Here is a 23571-nt window from a genome sequence, read left to right as displayed (position 1 = left end):
ACTGTTGGTTGGCTACGGAGGGAAACTCTGGAAGGGGTGGGCTGATGGGTGGGGAATAGAGGATTTTGGGAAATGTTGGACATACATATATAGTTATGTACTATTCTACGGTACTGAGCTTCTCCCGATGGTAGTTCCATCCCTTGGCAAAGATTCACTCTATGTGCCCGCCGTGTTTAGCCCTAAAAGCTTTTTTCATGATCATAAAGGTAACTGTGAGACATTTCGTGCAAATTTGATTTAATTTCCAAGTTTGATGAAAATCCTTTGACCTCAGAGAGTTAGCATGCACCCTTGGCTGTAAACCAATCTTCAGATTAATTATCACAAGATAGTCTATTATAAAATAACATAAAAATACTTTATTCTATTCCACACTTTATTTTAAATAGTACGACCCGGGTTTCTGCATCTCATGCTATCATCAGGTGTATATGCGAACACCCTGGTCGTACTATTGAAAATAAAGTGTGGAATAGAACAAAGTATTTTTATTTTATGATGAAGCAGTTCCACAAAGTAACGCCTGAGACCATATCTTATATTAGATAGTCTATTGTTGAAAGAGCCTCTAATAAGAGCCCCAGCACACTGGCAATTTTTACAAAGCAACTCTTTAGTTGCTTTGTAAAAGTTTCCAGTGCGCAGGGGCCCTTAAATCTCGATGCAGGAATCTGTGTAAAAAGGGAGTGCAGTAGAATTGTGATACTGACCATTTTGGCTGACTGTACTGTTGAGGTTCACCGAGATACTGCTGCGATGTGCCGCGCTGAAAGGAGTTGGAGGTGTGAGTGGTGGTTGGCCTGGGAATACGCCCTCGGACACTGCACAATTGGCACCTCCACTGTTCAATCTCCGCTCAGCCGTCGAGGACGCATCAGAAACAGACACACTGGCACCCTCCTGAACAAGAGAGCGAGATACTAGATACTAGGTAACAGCAATGGCATGTGATGAGTATGAGTTGCTGCATTTTTACCTCCATATTGCTGTTTGACTAGAATAAAACTGATACTTTGGTCAAAGATGAGATGAAACTATTAATTTAGGGTGGTCGTGAAAGGAAAACTGACTTTCTCTATATCCAGTTTTATAACAAAGGAATTAAATTTCAAAATTTAAACAACCCTTGAATTATAACCAAAAACTTAGCAAAACCAAAAATTAGTAGTTTCTACCGCTGCCTACTTTAAAATGCATTTTAGCAATAATTATGCTTGAAATCTACATGAGAAGATATACAGTAAAGTAACATCAGCTGATTGCGTCACATACGTACTGCATTGAGATAATCCAAATTATCAGTGATAACAATAAAAAAATGTAGGTATTTTTAATTTCACTTAATTTATTATGTTTATTGTAAAAGGTAATGTGTAATATATTTCATAGATCATAGCAATATTCATGATTGCTGTGTCTTCAATTGTATTGGTGTAACATCTTTCTCGGGAGTACTCAAATGCTGAGTGCGATATGCTGGGTGCCGTAATGTGTGCATAAATTAGGTGCTTCTGCTCACGCTTGGAATGGGGAGGCGAGGTAGAGAGCACAAATAATTTATCCCATTTGCTCTGTAGTCCCATAAAGAGAACATTGTTTAAAACGGAGATAAATAGACCTGGGAGTTAAAATGGACGTGTTAATACAATTGTCTCACATACAGGACAGTAAATTGATGCGGTCTGTATCATTCTGCGACCTAATGGGCTGTAGTGTAGCTAGCCAAGCCAAAAAAGGGGGGAAAATGTTTGAAAAACAGGGTACATACTAAGTAATGGGTTTTAAACTAATTTTATCACTTCATAATCGAAAAAAATTCATTTAGAGAAAAAATAATTTTGTAAATTCATGATTTTTCAATAATTGTTTGTTTTCATTTATGAAGGAAAGTAATTCTGTTTTTGTAAGTGTCACGCTGACTTGCATTCCCACCATGGTTAGCTATAGAGCAAGCAGATACATAATGCCTTCCTCTCACCCCCCCTGCATTCGGTGAGGAAAAGCTGGGAACTGCAAGCTAGCGGATGCGTTGGTGGGAAGAAGACACGACGTAGGGAGTTGATTTGGGGACGGCTTGAGGGATAGTTGTACCTGAACGCGAATAAAGTGGAGTTATGGAAACGACCGGGAATTTGTTTTTAATCCCCTAATTCCCTTCCTCGCGTTCCCTCTGCGGCCTCCGGCGGACCCGAGAGACTTACACTGGTGTCAGAAGTACGATCAAACTGGAGATCATAGATATCGCGAGGAAGCAGCGAGAATGGCGAGTCGCATGAGTTTTGGGGGGCATGAAGTGCCGCTGCAGAGTGTCATAGATGACTTCGGGGAGAAGATCAGCATCCTGGCCAAGGAGAACGAGGAGCTAAAGGAACGGCTCTGCAGTGCGACTCAGAGCTCTGCTCCGTCGCGGGGAAACAAATTCTCGCTCATCAGCAGCATCGATGTATTCACTGGCCGCCCTGGGGAGAGTGTTGTCGCTTTCATCGAGCGAGTGGAAAGCGTGGCAGAACTGAGTGGCTGGACCAGCGAAGAGACCCTGAAGGCAGCGAGAGTGCGTTTGGGTGGAAGCGCTGCAGAGTTCTGTCGTATCAAGGAGGAGTGCTACCAGGCGGCTGATTTAAAGTTTTTAAGAAGTACCTCCTTGATCGATATCACCCGAAATTAACGGCTCGATTCTATCGCAAGCAGTTAGGATCGGTGAGACTAGGGCAGGGAGAGGACTTAGAGTCCTTTGCGGACCGGGTGAGATCGATCAACTCTCACACACATGAACTTCCGACCCACGCTGACATGGCTGCCGCAATCAAGCATGAAGCCGACCAAAGGGCCCTGGACGCATTCCTTCGTGGTCTTCCCGGTGAGCTCGGTCGTCTGTGCCGCTTGGCCGTGCCGGCGTCGTTCGACGCGGCCCTTGAGACGGCTATTTGGATCCACGAAGCTGATCTCAGTCCACGAGCCCCAAAAAGAATTAGAAGATCCCCATATCGAATCAAGGGCATTTCGGGGGCGACTGTGTGGAACCATGGTGTAGAAACGGTGCAATTAGTGTTGGGAAAGTGTTCTCATAGTTTAGATATGACAGTGGTAGATTCGGTGGGAAAATATCAGGGGCTTTTAGGATTAGATTTCTTGGAAAAATACGGTGGACTAATTGATGTGAGGAAAAAGACGATTAAATTAGGTGACGTTTACGTTTCGTTGAGAGGCAAGTGCAGCGCGCATGAAGGATGTGAGGAGAGGGAAGAAAAGAGCGCTAGGGTCGTTTGAAAGGACATTGAAGTGCCAATTAAATTAACTGATGAGACAGTGATCCCGCCCAGGAGCAAAAAATTAGTGTGCTGCCGACTGTCAGATGACGCCCCACTTGAAGGAGAATACCTACATTACAGAGCCAGAGGTGATAACGGACGCACACAGTTGTGCTGTAGCGCAGGGTGTGTGTAAGTTTGAGAGAGGACGGGACTGACGCCAGCAACTTTGCGGTGGGCGCGGTGTTGTCGCAAGAGATAGATGGCGAGGAGCATCCCATCGCGTATGCATTGAGGCAACTTCAATCAGTGGAAATAAACTACATGACCTCGGAGAAGGAGCTGTGCACGGTCGTATTCGCGGTTCAGTACTTTCGCCTTTATGTGTGGGGTCGGCCGTTCAAAATCATCACGGATCACGCCGCCCTCCAATGGCTTTTCAGTCTCCGCGATCCCAGTAGTAGATTAACCTGATGGGCACTGAAGTTAGCCGAATATGAGTATGAGGTTATTCACAAGCAAGGAAAACTCCACCTTAACGCCGACGGGATAAGCCGAAAGATACGAGTGGTGGAGGTAATAGATGACGAAGATTGGAAGAAGTACCAAGCCGAGGATATGGAATGCCAGGAGTGGAAGTCGTGTGAGAGTTTTGAGGAGAAAAATGGACTGCTGTTCCGATCGACAAAAGAGGGATTAAAGGTGGTGGTTCCGGTGAGCAGACGGGAAACTGTGTTCCGCCAACATCACGACCTCGCTCTGTCAGGACACCTAGGAGTAAAGCCAACTATTGGACAAATACGACAGATGTACTGCTGGCCCTCCCTTGATAAAGATGTGAGAGAGATGATTGCTAGCTGTGTTCCTTGAAATCAACGCAGCCCTTACGGGAAGACGAGGGCACCCTTGAAGAAACTTCCAGTAAGAACCTCCCCATTTTCCTTCATCAGCATAGATATTGTTGGGCCTCTACCGTGCACCTCGAACGGCAACCGACTTATACTTACCATTCTCGATCGTTTTTCACAGTATTTAGAGATGGTGACTATTCCATCACAGACATCGGAAGTAGTGGCCGACGCTCTCCTTAGGCGGTGGATTTTGAAATTTGGCGTTCCTGAGTATATACTGTCGGATCAGGGCCCGAACTTTGAGTCGGCTTTATTCCAGAATTTGTATAAATTTGCAGAATTTGTGTAAATTTCTAGGGGTATCTAAATTACGTACATCACCCTTTCACCCCAGCTGTAATGGAAGGTGTGAGAGAGTGCATCGAACCATCTCGCAAATGCTAAGCCACTGTGTTAATGGCAGAGACAATAATTGGGATGTGTTGTTAGCGTTTTCGGTGGCAGGATATAATACAACCTATCATAGTAGCACGCGAGTGACTCCGTTCAAGGTGATTTTCGGTCGTGAAATGAAGACGCCCTTGCATTGCTTAGAGACCGTAGAGACTGGTACGAGAGATTCATATGTGGACGAACTAAGCGATCAACTCAAGCAAATTTGGAAAGATTGTTTGGGGAACGGTAAGAGGGTCCTTGAGTCACAGGCAAGGCAATACAACAAGAGGAGTAGGGATGTGAACTATCAGCCGGGTCAATACGTTTACCTAAACGACCCCTGTATAAAGCCCGGCAGAATCCGCAAGTTCCACAAACCATTTTCGGGGCCTTATAAAATCCTTGAGGTGCTCAATGACTCTAATCTACGTTTGCAGCTACGTTTTAGGACTATCGTGGTGCATAAAGACCGCGTTAAAGCACATAGGGGTGTGAGAAATACAGAACATGAATTCGCAGAAGCAATCAGGGGCGAGAAAAGGCGTGGGCATCCGAGATTACCGATGGCGAGTGGGAAAGGAGTTGAGGAAGCATCAACGTCTCCGGAAATCGTTTCCACCTCCCCCCTTCCACTCCAAATGCAACAACGAGAAAGAAAGAAATAGTGACAGTTTCCCCCCCTTTCCCTTCTTCGGAAGTTGATGCCGTTTCCGATTTGGAGAGCGAGGCATCTTGGTCAGCGGTTTCCGATCATTCGGAGGACGAGCGTGGAGACGAATGGAAAGCCGACCGACCACGCCCACTTCGAGCAGAGCAGCCTTTACCTCAGCGCTCGCCGTACCCGTAGCGAAGTAGGCGGTGAGCTGCTGATAAAAACAAGGAAGACCCCGTGGAGATTGTTGACACGTCGGCAGTGACCTTACCCACTGCGACCTTGCCTCCCACCATGTCCCCACCCCCTTTTGAAGATAGCGCGGACCGCGCGAAGATAACCCTGACGGCAGCAGAGACTCCTTTGACCACCATGCCCCCTGAAGCCCTCTCATCCCTTAGTGCAAATTCCCCCGAAGTATGTCCCGGTGCATTTGATGAGAAAATCAGCGAGATTAATAGTGAAAGTACAACGCTAGCCGCTTGCCGTTATAATTTGAGGTCGTGGCCAAGTTAAAAAGTGAGTGACGAGGCCATTATGGTGTTGGCCGAGTGTTTGCCCGAGGGGCAATGAGTGTTCTTGAGTGTCTTTGTCTATGTAAGTACGACGGGACCGAGTGTTTTCCATTTGGATAATGGAGTACTGGTTGTGAAACATCTTTAAGATTTGTGATTGCATTATGTCTTTTCATAAAACGAACAGTGATTTAGTATGTTACGGAATTTTGAGTTTGTAATGGTATTCTCTTTGCCCAGTTGATTATATGAAAAGTACAGTGTTTATGCTGATTCAGGGGGAGTAATTGGGTTTACTACGAAGCATGCATATTGTTTAAATTTCTTTCTAAACGACTTGTGCTGACTTTGAAGAGGTTACAATAATCATGTATTGTGGGGTTGTGTATTGCTTAATAGTGTTATATTGGGTTTTGGGTACATTGTGGTATTGCATTCTTATCCTGTTCTCCTATCGGTGGTGACCAATGTCTTATTTTTTTAAATTGTCCACTATAAGTCCATTTTTTTGTTGTTTAATTCTAAAGATGAATGCATTGTTTTTCAATGTGTGGCAAGTGTGTCATTTAAAGGACACTATCTTTTGACTTTTCAGTATAATCGATTGTTTGTAATTTTTATGGAGTTTTCGAATGTTAAATTGTATAAATCTCTATGTGGTGTGGGAATGCAAGTGGTTGGCTGACAGAAAATTTTCACTATGTTCAATTTTTCTTTTGGGGGGGGGGAATGGTGTGTCACGCTGACTTGCATTCCCACCATGGTTAGCTATAGAGCAAGCAGATACATAATGCCTTCCTCTCACCCCCCCTGCATCCGGTGAGGAAAAGCTGGGAACTGCAAGCTAGCGGATGCATTGGTGGGAAGAAGACACGACGTTGGGAGTTGGTTTGGGGATGACTGGCGGGATGGTTGTAGCTGAACGCGAATAAAGTGGAGTTATGGAAGAGACCGGGAATTTGTTACTAATTCCTTAATTCCCTTCCTCTCGTTCCCTCTGTGGCCTCCGGCAGACCCGAGAGACTTACATTTTTATACTTTGGGGGGGGGGGGGGACCCCCTCTGGCTATGCCACTGCTTATGGGCGTATCTAAAACTACTTACAACATTCATAATTGGGAGATCCTGGCTGTTTTACTGCATGACTATTCATACCAATATTTGCATTTTTCTCTCTCGCATAGGACATTGATATAAGTCTCAAAAAAATTTTGTTTTTACAGAAATACGTTGGTAGAGTGAGTAAAATGTCTCTAGACCTATCAGAAGTGATTTCTAAAGCCTTCATATTCTATGGAAAGATCGTCCCATATAGAGTGCAATATTTTCATCGCCACCTGTTTCCAGTTTGCATTCAATGTAAACAAATGAATGGAAGTGCATGCTCATGGTTTGTGTTTGCTTGCCGAAGATTTTATGTGAGTTTAGGTTCTAATTTAGTGAACAATGTAATTTATAAACTATGACAATTTGTCGGATGTACAAAAGTTTCAAAAGGTGTTGATAATTATTCATCAAGTAAAAAACATTATTCACCCTCCTTCCCCTATTTTCCTATTCTAATCTTTGCAGAAAAAATTGATATATGAGAAAAAGTTATGATACAGGATGAAAAAAATAATAAAAAAGTCAGCATTATCTTGCTCACAGCAAATTGAGTTGGTTTTATTACAGATAAAATAGTGAAAAAAAGTTTATCCTTCTTCCTTTACAGTAAGATCACATTTTTCACAGAAAAGAAGGAAGGGTCAAAATTTCCTTATATTTGCCAGAGCTGCTGTACTGTATTAGGTAATCACTTCAAGACTTTGGAAATCATAAGAAATCATTATCACATTATTACTGGTGCTGTTGTTCCCAATGTCCCACTTAGAGGATGATCTGTATCTCTAGAACCATTAGTGCTGCAGAGATCAGACACAACTCAAAATGTGGAAAAAATGGAGCTGGTTCTAAAAATATAAGTTGAACATTTGGTCATAAAGAACATTAGGTCCATTGTATCACCCCCCACCCCATAATGCACTCAAAACAATTATAACCTCCCCCACACCATTCCATCTCATCCATCACTACATATTAAGAGGACACTTGAAAAGAAGAGTGAAAGTGGCTAAATTTGTGAGTTTTTCAAAAAATCCTTTCACATTTACCATTCAATCAATGACCATATTCATGGAATTTCTGTTAATTAATAGTTTCATGTCTTTAATATGCCTCACTAATTGAAAGTTATGTTGCTGCATCATGAGCACCGAGTGTACATAAAGTATGTCCCATAACAGATACGCTTTACCCCCTCGAGGGGGGAACCCGTTCACTCCTCACCAAAGTCCGCCAATTCTCAGAAACACAATCCTCAGCATTGAAGGACACATTTCTTCTCCATCCATCGCCTTGCCTTGCACTGGGGCCGGACACTAGATCATGCCACGCCAGAGTGGTGAAAGGCATTTTGCAATCTAAGTTATGCCCATTCATCATTAGTAAATTATAATCTTATAAAAGTGCATTGGCAGGTGTAATCTTTGCAGAAGTAAGTTAATAATTGGTATTGACTTCCGTTATACATATTAAAAATCATTTGAGCATACAAAGCTGAACACCAAGAGTAATATTTTTCTCTTCTGCAAAATTACTCATGCAATGTAGACTTGGTGCGAGTGTGAATCACCCCAGATGTTGAGAAGGGTGCATACATACCATGGTGCGCCTTGGGTCACTGCAGGGTGTTCCCTCCGAGGGTGGTGTCGTGGGAGGGGGGTGGTGAGGAGGGGGAGAGGGTGGGGGGCTGAGGGGGGACGTTCCCTCGTCCTCCGACGCCTCCCCTCCCCCCCCTCCGCTCCCCACCCTATCACTCTGCCCCACCCCTGCCCCACAGTCCAGCACGGCGGCCTCCGCTATCTGACGTCCTATCTTCCCTGCCTCCACGTGGTTGCTGATCAAACGCTGCATCTCCTTGCCACCCAGGCTGCCGTTGCCTGCAGGAAGAGGCAGGTGGCAGTGTCCACACCAACATGCACCATGTTATCATGATTGTGCAAACCCGTGCAGTCATCAACTTTGGTGCATAAACTACCAAGTGACTTACTTTTTACTTGGCCATCTAAAATTCAGATTTTCAGGCACATAACAGCAACAAGTACCTATATGTACATGCACATTATGGAATTTCTAGCAATAGAATATTTCTGCATTAAGTCACTTATTTCATGCTGCCCTCAGGCATGTGTACTTAGCATGACCATCATTTAATACTAATGATGACTCTGTTCTTAAATTTTTTCGGTTGTTTGGTACCCCTGGTTCTCCCCCATCGGTTCTCAGTTCTCGAAACTCGGTTCCAAGGTTGAACTCTTACTATCTGGATTAATCACATATTTCAATGAACAACCACAAGAAGTGAATGCAAATAATTTCACTAAAGGAGTAAATTATCAGGAAAGCTCTCTAGGAAAAAACTTAAGATTGTCTCCATAATTTTATCTGCCAAGGAAAAAAGTTTAAATAACATGTTGTTAAAGAAAGCATGATCGACCAATGTGTCACATGACATCAGGCAGCCACTGGTTCTTTCTCCAGGGTTTGATTTAAAAAATTCAACATTTTTACCCTATCTAGGTCTAATCTATTCTTTTTCTGGCAGAAATATTGCCATGAACAGCCGTTCACTGAAAACAGTAGTGGTCGATGTTGATTTTGAAGGGCCACATGCTAGGAGCACAGTTTACGTACTGCATATCATCAGGATCAATAGGGAAACTCCCTCAACTTCTGACGACATCATCCGTTAATTTGTTGTAACTTGTGACTCAATTCAAAATATATTCTGCATTCTGTGATGTATCTTAAATTGTTACTTTAATTGACTACTTATTCACATGCTTCACTGTCACAGTTCTTATAACCTCAACAAAAAACTGCTCAGCACGCCGTTACAGCGACACCATGGATAAACTGAGTGGCCGTGAGTTAACGCAAAATTGTAATGCAGAGTTGCATTCTGCAGGATAACCACACCTTTTGATGCCTTGCATAGGCTTATCAACTTACGAACAAGCTCTCGGAACGCATCTTGCTTGTATTTCAAAGAATCACTGTATATGTACATGATTCAATCTTAATACCACTTTCAGATGAAGCAATTTTCTGCCGGCCGCTGTTCACGGCATGACTGCCAATTTTTCATTGGTATTAAAATTCTGGTCATGCATAATGCTCAACGTTTGGGGTGAAAATGATCTAATTACCCGAGCAGAGAGTGATGAGCATGTGTTGTATTAATTCCATCCAGTTTAGAGCTGAAAGAAGCCTCCTAAAGTTATTAGATTTTTGCTTTTTCAGAAATGCACCATGACCAACAATGATTTATCCATGAAATTTGTTGAATATTTACTGGTCATGTGTTCCCATACATAGCAGACCCAACATTTTTAAGGATTAACACCTTTTTGAGATTGTGCAATTGTATTGCTGATACTCACTCAAAGGTCTCGTTCAATTAAGCTCAAAGATTAACTGTTTCAGACATTTATAGCCACACATTTTTGTCCAACCATAGTTATATAAAGTATTAAAAAATCTAGAATATTAAATAAAATGTGGAAAAGGCTGGATACACATGAGAAACTGTTTCCACGTGTGCACTTTAAAGTGCATACAACAAAAATGTTTGTGTTGCCATAGCTCAGCAATTAAAGAGTTGCGACTCAATGTTTATGGGGCAAAAAGTGCTTTAAATTGACTCCCCTAACACCCACCGAAGTAGTATTGCAGATTCCTTCTGAAACACACCGTATAATCAGTGTAAGAATTTCCTATTGTCACCATGGGTTCATTCTCATAGTTGAGCAATCACTATAAGAAGGTACTGCATATAATCACATTGAGAATTTCTAATACATAATCGCTAAAGGCATGCAAAATCTCCTTAATTTAATGCCACTTGATCATCACTAATGGCTTGAGATTCTCATCCAGTAGGGGGAATTTAAAAAATAATTCATAGATCTGCTTTTGTTGCTTGAATGAATTTGATGTGGGAGAGGGAGGCGAATGTGGTCTTACTCAGCGAGAAGAAGTCGAGGTTGCTGGGAGTTGAACTGTCGAGGTGTTCTCCCTTGCCATCGGCCGTCACATGACCATCAGAGGAACTGCAAAACATCAACAACACAGCTGAAATTATTATGCCCTCTCCAAGTTATTAAATGTATGAGCATGCGATCAGCAGTGAGAGATTCATGATAAATTGACAACTAAGCAACGTTCACCTCAAAGAAACCTCTACTGCAATAATTTTTCACATAGAATAAAACTTACCAACAAACTAGATTTTTTAGTCATTGAATGATATCTTCAGGGAAAGCATTAAAAAGTGCTTCTTACGTGTTAAGCATTTCTTTTCAGTGAAATTCACAATATTTTTTCTTTATCCTATGAGGAAGAAAATTCACCAAGTCACGCATAAACCATTCATGATGAAGGTTGCCAATATGTCGCTCAATGAGTAATATGCACAAAAAAAACTGGCTGGCAATAAATATATATGTACAAGGTAATGAAGTAGATTACTGACTAGGTAGAGAAGGTACCAAGAGAGAGTAGGAGGAGGAGGCAGCACTGGGTCTCGAAACTCATTGAACCTTCCTCCGAGTGAAAAGGGGGTGGTCAACTCCCCATTCGCCAAGTAGCATTCGTACACCACTGGATTCACTCACTCTATTTTCTCAAATTCTTTTATGATCACTTTCAAAACATTTCCCAACTTATGCTAAGATCCAAAAATCATTCCTCTTTTACCTTTAGTCAATGACTTTAGGAAACTGTGACATTATCCCATAGGTGAAGTTTAGAGTTTTACCTGGGGGGGGGGGGGGCAGGGCAGCAATCCTACCTGGAGTTTAGGGGCTGTGGTATACCCCCCCGTTTCCCTGGAGATACTCCACAGCCTCTAAAGTTCCTGGAAATTTTGTTAATTACCTAATTAGCCTGTGAAAACAACATTTTTAAGCACTATCCAAGACCAAAATTTATTGAAAGTTTTGATGTGTTTGCTTTCATTCATTGCTTGAATGTACAGGTTTCACACTTTCTTTGGACAAATTACGATTAAATGGAATGGGGGGACGGGGGAGAGGCTCCCTATGTGAGTCTGTGAGTTGGAGTCCTAGAGAGGAGTATTGGGGCTAAGGACTGGAGTGGCTCCTATTTGGTTGCAGTCAGCCTCTTTATATTTCATGTGCCTTTTTGGTCTCCAGGAAGGAATGAGAGTGCAACGTATGTATGCACTATAGTGTCTCTGAACTGCAGGATGTTAATTATCTGGAGTTGAGGTGTGGTTCGGGATTGAGAGGAAGCACTGGACTTCTTGCTTCTGCATAGGATCTTAAAAATCGCCATCTGGGGGTACTAATAATTATGGTTCAGTCTGCCATTTATACCAATCAAGAGACATAGCCAATGCCAACGCTGTTATGTTATTTGTCATCCAAACGGCTTCCTCAATCAGCCTCAGCCAGTACACCCTTTCTTTAGCCAACTAAAATGTTGTGTCCGTGTTCATTACAGTCACGTTCTGCTTGACAGCTAGTTGAACTGTTCATTTTTCATGGAATTTCAAGGAGACAGAGTCTCATTCCTCTCCCAAATTCACCCCTTGATCACCACCACGCTCTTTTGAGATCACCTTGAAGCAGTGGCGGTGCGTGCGTATACGCATGTTAGCAAGTGCACACACAAGAGATTAATGAATTATAACAACGAGAAGGAATTAAATCCTATCTACTTATGGATGTGATATGAAAAAATATGAAGCTGCCGCCTACGCTACCTGTGCCCAGAATCCTACTCTCTGTGAAAAAAAGCAAGACACCCGAGTTTGAGGAGCTCTATCGTCCAAACAAGGCAATCAATTTCAATGCAAGAAAAAGCACGTGAAAGAGAATTCAACTACGTTGGATCATTTACTTAAACAAATTTTTCGTGCCATAGTATTTTCAGTACTTCATTTTTTCTAAAAAAAATACCCATTTTTTGCGTGTAAATTCAAGTTGCCCAGCTTTGATCGCCTGGTATTCTTGTAGTTTTCGTCCCAATAACTTAGAATTTTGTTATAAGAAAGCCAGATCTATGGTTAACAGTTGTTATAAAACAAATTGTTTATACCACAAAAATTGGCAGATTTGTTTTAAACAACGCAAATCTGTGCTAACTTCAAAACCAATGGGTCAATTGAAAATTGAGCTTGAAAACTGAGACGAGAACTTCCGGAAAGTCTCCAACATCATTACCTCACAAGGATTCATCGTTGATAATAACATTAAAAACACATTCAGTGAAACAACTAAACTACTGAAAATTCTCGTAACAATTCCGATGACACCTAGTGAAGCAGAGAGGATTTTTTCAACCCTTAAATGCATTAAAACATTCTTATGTAGCCAGATGGAGGAGGACAGGGTCACTGCTCTGGCGATGTAGTTAATTGAAAAAAAGTTTCAGGATGGTATCGAAGGTTTCAATGACAAGGTGATAGAGATGTTCGCTTGGAAGAAGGGAAGGAAAATGATTTTCACCTACCGCCACTTGTAAAGGTGTGGTTAGAATGATTGTTTCCATTGGCATGCTTATATTATTTCTGTTCATGCAGTTTTAAGGCTAGAATGTACCAGTGGTATATCTTGCATGCTATGTAGGGGAGAGTGGGGCAAAACCGACCAGGCGGGTCAAACCGACCCCTTTAATATTTCCCAGTAGGTGTTGTTATCCAGCGGCAAAACTATGAACTAGTTGAAGAGGTCGTCATTTCGTGCAGATCGAGCTTGGTTTCGTTGGCATGCTTGACGATGTTGGGGCTATGTAAAGTTCTGAAGTTTTAACCAGTTTCTCTTACAACTTAAATGCCATATTTATTTTGATTTGAGAAGTGTAACCACAATCTGGTTTACCGAAGGTGAGTACATGTGTTTATTTACTGTGTTTACTTATATTTTAACGTACGAGTAGCTTAGCTAATGATTTTGGATAACCTCAAATTGCCATATTTGTTTTACTGTGTACCTAGGGGCAAAACCGTCAACAGAAAGTGGGGCAGAACCGACCGGGGTCGGTTTTGCCCCACGATATTTCAACTTATCAGCTGTGCTTCACTATACCTAATAAAATAATAGAACCCAATTTATTAAGTACTAGCTGTACCCGTTGCCCGCATTAAATTGAGTTTTCAAACTGCCATATTAAATTTTATATAATATTTTTAATTATTTTACATTTCATACAATGTACTTTTCCCCCCCTATTATTATCTATTATATATCGGCGTCAAGTTCTCTCCAACCCCTTCCAATGGAAATAAGTGTGTGTAAACAAATTTCACCAAAACTACTCATGCCACCTCCACAAGAAAAGGAAAGAGTTAAAAAGAAAGGAGGCTGTATGTCGTAACCTTATAAATTAGAACTGGAGGAAGACGAGAAAAAAAGGAGAAAAAGAATATTAAAAAAGAAAGAATGAAAGCTAAAAACAAAGGAACAGTGGCGAAGAATGATAAAAATAAAAAGGGTCCTAAAAGAAAGCTTGCTTTCTAAGCCACAGCCCCCCAAATATACAAAGTGAAGTCGAAGAAAATGAAAACCGATGCTTTCGAAGATGAGGAAGAATGTGAAGAAGACGAGGCGGCATGCATTTTTTTGCAATGAATTATATTCAAGATCTAAAGAGAGGGAGGGGTGGATTCTGTGTTTGAAATGTGAAGGATGGGCTCATGAGGCGTGCGCTAATTGTGAAGAAGAAGACGAAAATTTCATATGTGACTTTCGTTCCTAAAATGTAAATCTAAACTTACACAGTGTTAATTTCTTATTTTTAATTAATAAATATTGCTGTACATTGTAAAAACAGTGAGTTTTGTAATATAAATTCCCAAAAATAGCATTATAAACTTTTTTTAATGTAAAACATATGGGTGTCGGTTTTGCCCCACCAGAGGGGCAAAACCGTCATTTTGTCAGTATTAGAAAAAAAAATTCATATAAATTTAAACTGTATCAGTAAAGAATAATGCATCAGTATTTTATTTCTTTAAATAGTAAATATTGCAATTACGCTAATTTTGTGTAAATATTTGTAGCAGAAAGCCAAATTTCTCATAATAAAGCTTAGCAGGTCGGTTTTGCCCCACTCTCCCCTATTCTATTACGATGAAATATGATGCTCATGGATTAACATAATATAAATTAATCATCCTGTATCTGAATTGGATGGATGAGGCAGATACTTTGTGGAGATCCATTGTGAGATATGAAGTGAAACACTTTGCACTTCCCACATAAAAATTTTTATGTGAAAAGTGCAGTGTTTCACTTCATATCTCACCCTGTATCTGCTATAATGCACATCCATGATAAATCGCCACCAGCCACCACTGCCTTGAAGATGATGTGCTAATGCACCCTAGATGTGACAGTTTTAGTCAGGCCGGAGGATCCTGTGATTGTGTTGCATTTTTTCAGAATTCCTGCATTTTCTCTGAGGTAGCACATACAAATGGGAAGACTGCATGCACTCTTGCTAACTAATAATCCTCCCTGCATATCTTTTTGTGGTCTGCTGTCTCATCTCTGTCTCTATTTCCCACTTACATCTTATCAGGTTTTGCCGTTTAAGCTGCACCTGGCTGCCCAGCTTTTGTGGGATTTCTTTGCTTGGCACTTGGAGAAGATTATCTCTGGATCTTGGCATGAAGCCTTACATGGATACATCTGGGTTGCCAATGATTGTACTCACAGTATGACAAGATTCTTGGCCACCAGGTATTCCACTTCCTTGGTCCAAGGGTTGCGGAATGATCGCCACTCACTCTGGAGGCGGATGTATGAACCCTCCTTGCTACGGAACCTATACACCTAAGAGAGCAAAGCTTATTCAGATAATGGAGACAAAAGTCACCATTTAATCATAACAAATATTTTCCATGGTCATTATCACCCTGACCAAATCATAATTGAAGGGAAAAATTGAAGTAAGAGTCCCCCAAGGAAGGCCAAGAAATATGAACCTAAGTACTAGAGGCAGACAAAGGAGGACAAAAGCATGATAAGCACACAATGGAAACTGAATTAAGATTGAAATTCCAGCAGTTATTAACCATGGTGGTCATGCACCTCTGAGATCCAGAAAAGCCAATGGCTTGTTTTCCAAAGTCTAAAGAGGACCAAATTAAGTCACAGCCACACACAAGCCTTGGGCGGAAATGGATCAGGCGGGACTCTAACCCACAATCAACGGGACACAAGGTGAGGACAACTCTGCTGTGCCCCCACCCAGGATGTGTTCACTTGATTGCTGCCTCTTGTTGGTTCATCCACCAGAGTGAAAGATAACAGAACCAACTGGGGCTTTCTTGTATGATCATTAAAAAAATGACTTTTCTTTTGATAAACAGGAGCGCAAGGAAGTACAATGTGTGGTGTACCAGTGTGGTGACAGATCTTGTGGAGGTGAGCGCTGCCTTGTGGGCCTCTGCCAGCCTCGGGATGTCCTCATGTCGGTAGTACTCGTACATGCTCGTGCCAAGCAGCTCTTGTGGCAGAAACCCCAGCACAAGTGTCGCCCTGCCAACCAAAGAGTAAGCGTCAACAGCAGTTGAGCCCAAAAATATATATGGGCCCAAATACTCCACTCTGTGACAGAGCAGAAAAAAATGTGCACCTCCACCATTTGGCAAGTAGGTATGCACAGCTTTGTCCCTTCAATGCACCCCACAATCACAACAACATAGAACAGGCACTTTGAACCATACCTTTACTGCTAGATGGAGCACCTATGACCGTTTTTCTTCTATACATATATGTATCTGTATATGGATCACAACAAATTGCCACAAACTTTTTAAACATTCTTATACCATGCACTGAATGGTAGAGGCCTTCACGTTGTAGAAATCCATCTTACTGATTTGTGAATGAAAAACTTTGCTGTTTCTACAATTTGGAACTTTATTTTCCTGACTAGTTTCGATACACTGTATCATATTCATTGTAGAAACAGCAAAGTTTTTCATTCACAAATCAGCATTCTTATACCACTTGATCTTGTAAAAGTTTAAACTCTACTTCTACTCTCTACATTCTATTGATATTTAAAATTACCGTATTTCTCCTAATATAGTCCCCCTCTGAATAAAGTCCCCCCCCCCCCTTAAAATTGAGGCTTGACTTTCAGGAAAAAATTTAAAAAATGGGTTTGAATATAGTCCCCCCCTTTACTTTTACCATGAACATTTTTGGAAAAAAAGGGGGGACTATATTCAGACAAATACGGTACAGTCAGTAACTTCAAATAGCATGCAGGGAAGAATAAATATGTAACTTCATTATTTCATGCAACAGATGAATTCATTCACATCAAAGTAAAGAAGAGAACACAGTTTGTATCTGGACTCCTTTCTCTTTATAACAAACTAAGGCTCTTTCTTAACTCTTTCGCAAACAATTCCTGAATACATCCAGATGCAACATCTTTACTTTCTTTGTCACCATCTCAGTGACTCCAAACCGAGGTCTGGATAGTTGTGGGTAAAGCTTGCCTCTGACCTGAAGGATTTAATCTCAAGAGGAATGGTATTTTCAACTTTCCTAATGTAAACATGTAGACACTCTTTGGCTAGGTCCTTGCTCTGTTTTCTCAGGTTCAAAAATGTTGTAGGTAAGAAGGTAGACCAGCAGATTTAAACTTTTTGAGAGCAACTTTGTTTCATAATCATCAACTTAATGAGTTTCCTTGAAAACTTTCCATTATTATGTCTTAATCGCACGTTTAATATTTGTGTATACTTTGCACCTCCCATGTAACATGACATTAGCTTTCACTCAGTAGGTTTTCGTAGGTTTTTCACGCTCCCCTTCTTATGTGGGCGTTTTCCTGCAGTGGGTTTTTTCGCTGAAGGATTCTACATCCTTATCCTCATGTTTTTTCCCGCAAACAGAAATCTTTTTTACACAAAATTTTCACATATACTTGTTTATCTTTTTTGACATGTCACAAATAGTGTATATTGTATATCTCTCATATTGTAAACATTTAACTACGATTTTTTCATACGTTTGCATTGATGCTATCGAGGGGTTAGGTGGAAGAGGGGACTTCTTAGTCTCAAGCTCGCCCGAATAAAGGCATATTTTTATTATTATTATATTATGAATAGCAAGAAAAATAGCATCAAAATTGCATCTCTTATCATCAAATACATACTTGGGAGTATTTTGCGCACATATTCTCTTCAGGTTTATCATAAAGGATAAAGCAGGATGATGTCTAACTTCATCCAAAAGGACGCCTTCAGCAGGAACAATGAAAGAGGTGGACGCAGTAGAAAGGACAAGGTCGAGGGAGACTCCTCTAAAGTTATGAACAGAGTTAAGTTGCTGAAGAATGTGTGTAATCACCTTGTTTAAGATAAAATATTGTGGCTCACGATCACTTGGCATGTTCAGGGAAGACCAGTTCACAGCAGGTAAGTTAAAATCACCCAGCAGCAAAACCATTTCAGAAAAGCCATGGGCAGTGATAACTTCATCTACAGTGTCACTAAAATCAGCATACATGGAAACAGGTTGGTTGGGGAGAATATAAACACAGCCCAGTGGAAAATGGCTGTTTAAGGAGGTCAGAGAGACAAATGCACATTCAGATCTGCAAGTAGGAACGGAGAGTAAATGGCTGCGAATGGTGTTACGAAGGACTCCACAATGAAGCTATTTATGAACACATTGCAGGTGGGCTGCACAGAGAGGTACGCTATGTGCATTTGTGATGATGGTAGCTGAGGAGCAGCGCAAAGAGGCCAGCCATCCTGGAGCAAGGAAGTGGAGTGAGCAGACATCACTAAGCCCTCAAGTAGACCCCACTCACCAAATGAGACTCATAAGCACTCTTTGCAGTGCAGAGTAAAACAACCTTCTTTTTGAAAATTCAAGTTCATGCATGATACATTGTGGCCAGTTGAACCGAACAATTGGAATTTTTAAGTGCAAGACATAATGATTCTGTCTGCTCTTGGTTTTTAATTCATTTCTCATGGCTTAAGTCTCCCTTTGAAGATAAGTAATTCATGCAGCGTTCACTTCATGGTTTAAGTTTACTTGGGTCTCATTGCAGGCTCTATATCACGATGTGGGTGAATGGGACCTGTGCTCTATAAGTACTATGCAATAAGTGCTAAATAAGTCTCAAGGCAGAACATACCTCTGATCAACAAACAGGAACTTTCCGTCCATGGCATGCCTCGAGACGAACATGACACTGGCGTTGCCACGCCTCCGCCCTGCACCCCACTCCCCCTGCCCCCCCGTTCTGCCTCCGCCCGCCTGCCTCACCCCCCTGCGCCTCCCACCATCAACCCACTCCGCCCCCTCCGGTCGCGTCCGCCCCACAGCCACCAGGCACGACAGGTTGCAAGCATCTCCCCCTCCGCCACCCCCGCCCCCCCCCGCCACCGTCGCCCCCCCCTCCCCCACCCCCGTTCTCCTCTCCATCGCCACCACCCACCTGCGCCGGAGCCCACGACTTGAGGTAGCCCGTGCACTGGATCACAGAGTATTTGCGCTCTACACCAACGAAAAGCAAAAACACATGTTGAGTCAACAACAAAGCACTGAATAGCTACACACAAACCCACGAGAAACCACTACACATGATCATGGGACCACAACAGTCCACTGCCAGAGCTATCGGTCGAATGGTCATGTGCAACGCTCTGTGTGCTCCCCTTTCCTTCAGAGTGACCTCTATAAGGCATAATTTCACCAACTATCTACATGGATATTTCAGATACAATTTTTTTTTTAAAGAAAATTGTATGTGCGGCCATAATTTGTGACTCACAGATGCAAAATTTTATAGTATAAGGTAATTATATGTTTTGGGAATTGTGGTCTAATACAAGGAGCAATCGGTTATGATGCAAATTATTTTTCAAACTTCAAAATGCCAATTAAATGTATGCTCAAACAAATAAGTGATGAAATAAGGCCCCCCAAGGGAATTAGGAGATATCAGGAGTAATGGTAACTTCAAAAAGGTAACAGAGGGGCAGGAAGTGGAATGTAGATGTTCGTAAGAGAAAAGGAATATCAGGTACTAGAGGAGAAGGGTACAAGTATGGATGGGAAGAGCGTGGAGGAAGTAGATAAGAGCGTGCACTCACCGGTGGATGCCCCTTGTGCCTTGCCCTTGCGCCTGGGGCCCGCAGATGCTGGCATGGGGGGCAGAGGGGCTGCGGGGGCCCCTGTCGTTGTGTCTGCCTCGTCCTTGATGGATGCAGCGGTGGCTGGTGCTTTGCACTTCATGCGGCAGAAGAAGGAACGCCGCGCTCCAGGGCAGAGGCGAGATGAGGAGAAGACCACGCCCCCAACGGCCACTCCGCCCACTGCCAGGCCGCCTCCTCCGCCCCCTCCCCCCCCACCGCCCCCAGCCAGGTCCTTGAGAGGCAGCATGGCTGAGACAAGAGGACAGAGAGACATTCCACATGGAGCAGCTAAAACACACTGCTGTGCCATGTACATATGTACCTACATACCATGTACATATGTACCTACTTTTAAGTTTCCTATTGACTAACTCGTAACAATTTTCACAGTTGCATCTGCACATTTTCAAATGACACGGTTTCAATGTTGACATAAGCTGTTGTCTGGTATGTTGCCACACTGAGTGCTATGCTTAGTTTCAGTGAAACTCTTATTCGCATGAGTGAGTCAGGACCATTTGTGAAACTAGAATCTGAGCGTGACAGAAATTGGGAAGGCAGGACCACACTCTCAAAAACACAGCAAATCTGATGCAATCAGATGTAGTATGAATACATATATGTATAGGAATGGTCATACAATGCAAGCAGAATACTTAAACCTTATAGAGCAAAAAGAAGAGTGTATATATTCCATAAAATACATCCAAAAAAAGCCAAATCCTATGATCCTATAAAGGTTGGGTGGCAATGAGTACAATGCGTGCTCACTTTTGGCATCTATTAGCCTCTCGCGGGGACTGAGGTCCGATGAAGACAGCTGCTCCTTCACTTTGGCCACGTCCTTGGGGTGCAGGATATCAAACCAACTTTGCCCCAGGAGGTCCCCCTGCAAAACAAACCAAGGGCTCTGCTGATCTCAGCGATGAATAGGAGACGCTTGAATGCAAATGCAATGACATATCTCATTTTGGGAGATGCTATCCACCATCAATAGGTACACCACGTGACAGATGAGGGACTCTTGTGTGGGCACCAACCCACCTGTGAGTAGTTGAGCACTTTGAGCACAGATTTGGAAACGTACAGAATCCTCCCACGGTCGCAGCCCACCACAAACAGAAAGCCCTCGGCAGCCTACCGTAACACAAAGAGTAAACGTTATTATTAGAAGGGGCAAGAACTCATGCTAAATAATAATCTCAAGTTTATTCATTTGGAAAAGAATTCTTTTGATGATTACAAAAACTGGGAGTACATATATGTATACATACCCTGAAGAACTATTTTATGATGGTTTCAATATAAATTTTTATGCCAGTACATTTCAATCAAGTATGCTTTATAACATCATTGGAATGCGGTTGAGTAGATAGAATAAAAAAATAGTCGCGGTTGAGTAGATAGAAAATAATTTTCTCTGTGGAACTTTCGCACGATTGTGCATTGCGGGTGACAATTTCAGCAAGGAAGCATCTGCAGTAATATGCATGTGATGTATTTAAATGTTGGCACCTCATAGTTCTTCACAGCAATTGCAATGGATTTTTGGCTTTTCTGGGCAGTTAGCAGACCACTATCCACCACATCCAGGTTCCATGATTCCCAGTGCTGTAGTTGGGCCGGTACGGCGTACCCCCTAAAATCCAAACTCGTTATAAGCGTACCGGTTAAAATACCTTCGCGGCCGGATGTATTATACATGTTCAGCTGTTGGAATTTTTGGTGAGTACCGCCTAATTTTTTTTCCTAACTTCAGCACTGATGATTCCCTATGGCTATTCATTGTAGAACATGGTAGCAGCAGTCCATCAATGAGGATGGCAACACACATAGGAAAATACAATGGGCTCAAAGGAAGCCACAACCAGTGGTGAACCCCTTCAAAGCACTGCACGGCAGTAATTGTGGCAAATACATCTCACATCTGACACATGAACAGTGGCAAAATTCATATTAGGTAATAGCAATGGAGAGAAATAACCTCAGACTGGGAATGGAATCACTGACATTTAGCACCTATCTACCACCTAGCAGCATGAATCTCAATGTATTACAATAATGAATCATAAGGAATGTCGATAGTGAAGTGTTTTGCATGATGGCCAGAAAAGGGTCCACCCCAAGCCCAGACAATTAATGTCAATCAGTTCACATGAATGATCACATGGCAAAGAAATACTTGCTTCAGTTTTTTAAAAAGAATACGTAAATTCTATTGAAATTTTACTTTAAAGAATGGCTGAGCTGGATGAGATGCTTAGGGCAGGCGATGAAAGATGTAAAGCAGAGGAATTATGGATGAAGGAGTAAAAAAATCAGCTGTTGGGAGAACTGATTGGAGGTCTTCATCAAAGCCATTGTAGGACGATCTATATTGATGATGTCACGCAATAGTGGTAGAAACCATTTGGAAAATTAAAGAAGACGAGAGACATCATTATCAAAGAAGAAATTACGTGGCATCGAATTAGTACATAAATAACTATATAGAACAAAGGGACACAAAAAAATAATTACATCATCACTTTTCCTGTTCCATGCATTGTTTTTAGATAAATTTTTACTTCATAACCACATTTGAAGATTACCATCATGGTTTTTATGAAAAAGATTGATAATTTGAAAGTATTTAAGCAAGGCACTAAATTTGTCAACCCATAACTTGGAAAAAAAGTCAATCAATTGTGACCAAACTTAAGTAATAGCTAAATGCGCATTGTTTCCACAAAAGTTTAAAGCTTCAGTGACCTTATCTGATACTAACATAGAGGTATTATCAATTTCATAAATGCGGGAAAACAGGACTGACGCGTTGTAGATGTTTAAGTTTGGTCTTCGTAATTCATGAGTCCACTTCGTTACTAATTTATAATTAACTCAGAAAGAGCTTTATTCTTGGTATGGATTCATTTTTATGCTGACCAAAGTCAGTGTTTTAAGCAGGCGATTAGTAACACTGTGGACATACAGATTGTGAGGATTGTCTACTCAGGTACATACTAAATAGCTCCATAGTTAGATTCGACAATGAAATACTTTTAAAAGTAGTCTGAATATCAGTTAATTTCAAAATTGTCTTTCGCAACATTTTCATCAAATCAAAAGTCACCGCATAGGCTTCAATAGGCACTGCTCATCATTTTGACACTCCAATTGCATTTGGGTGCTATCTGCCCATAATTGTAATTCACCCATGAAATCTTGAACCATTTCGCAATTTAATAAGCAGCTGTCACCTGTTCATAATCGGTGCCAAAAAATAATTTGTAATTCTCTGACGTGACTATAGACTTTTTTATCTCTCTACTTTCTTTGAGAGGTAATCAGGAAATGCAAGTGAAAAAGATTCTCTCAGCATCATTCAGAGTAGAATGACTACTTCCCAAAAGAATGAATTATTCCGTGATTCCTTCAACTGCTAACCTCCAGGCATCCATCCACTGGCAAAGCCTTCCCATGACTGAACTATACATTGATTCTTGATCTCATCCGGGCCTTCCCAAACCAGGTGCTGCATGCCAGTTCTTATCCGGAGAGTCCGGCTGCCCACTCGGCATCCAAGCGTTGTAAGATAGCATGAGTGGTCAGGGGCGACGCTCTCTGATTGGCAGGGAGGGAC

At 41.8% G+C, this 23571-nt stretch overlaps 1 protein-coding gene across 1 annotated transcript in view; it reads right to left on the bottom strand.

Annotated features, from left to right (window-relative positions):
* The window catches only part of LOC124158454 (protein cycle), a 190374-nt gene that overhangs the window by 5280 nt on the left and 161523 nt on the right, over nt 1-23571 (bottom strand). The window contains exons 6-16 of the mRNA XM_046533544.1: nt 20994-21086; nt 20721-20838; nt 19908-20198; nt 19219-19308; nt 19106-19163; nt 18947-19003; nt 16176-16314; nt 15488-15606; nt 10772-10857; nt 8408-8685; nt 714-903 (exon numbers count right to left, since the gene is read on the bottom strand). Coding sequence (XP_046389500.1) covers nt 714-903; nt 8408-8685; nt 10772-10857; nt 15488-15606; nt 16176-16314; nt 18947-19003; nt 19106-19163; nt 19219-19308; nt 19908-20198; nt 20721-20838; nt 20994-21086 — 1519 coding nt within the window. The remainder of the gene's footprint in view (nt 1-713; nt 904-8407; nt 8686-10771; nt 10858-15487; nt 15607-16175; nt 16315-18946; nt 19004-19105; nt 19164-19218; nt 19309-19907; nt 20199-20720; nt 20839-20993; nt 21087-23571) is intronic.

This window comes from Ischnura elegans, chromosome 5 (assembly GCF_921293095.1).
Source record: "Ischnura elegans chromosome 5, ioIscEleg1.1, whole genome shotgun sequence".
Taxonomy (NCBI): domain Eukaryota; kingdom Metazoa; phylum Arthropoda; class Insecta; order Odonata; family Coenagrionidae; genus Ischnura; species Ischnura elegans.
Note: the sequence above shows the minus strand (reverse complement) of the source record. Positions and strands in the feature narration are given on the sequence as shown.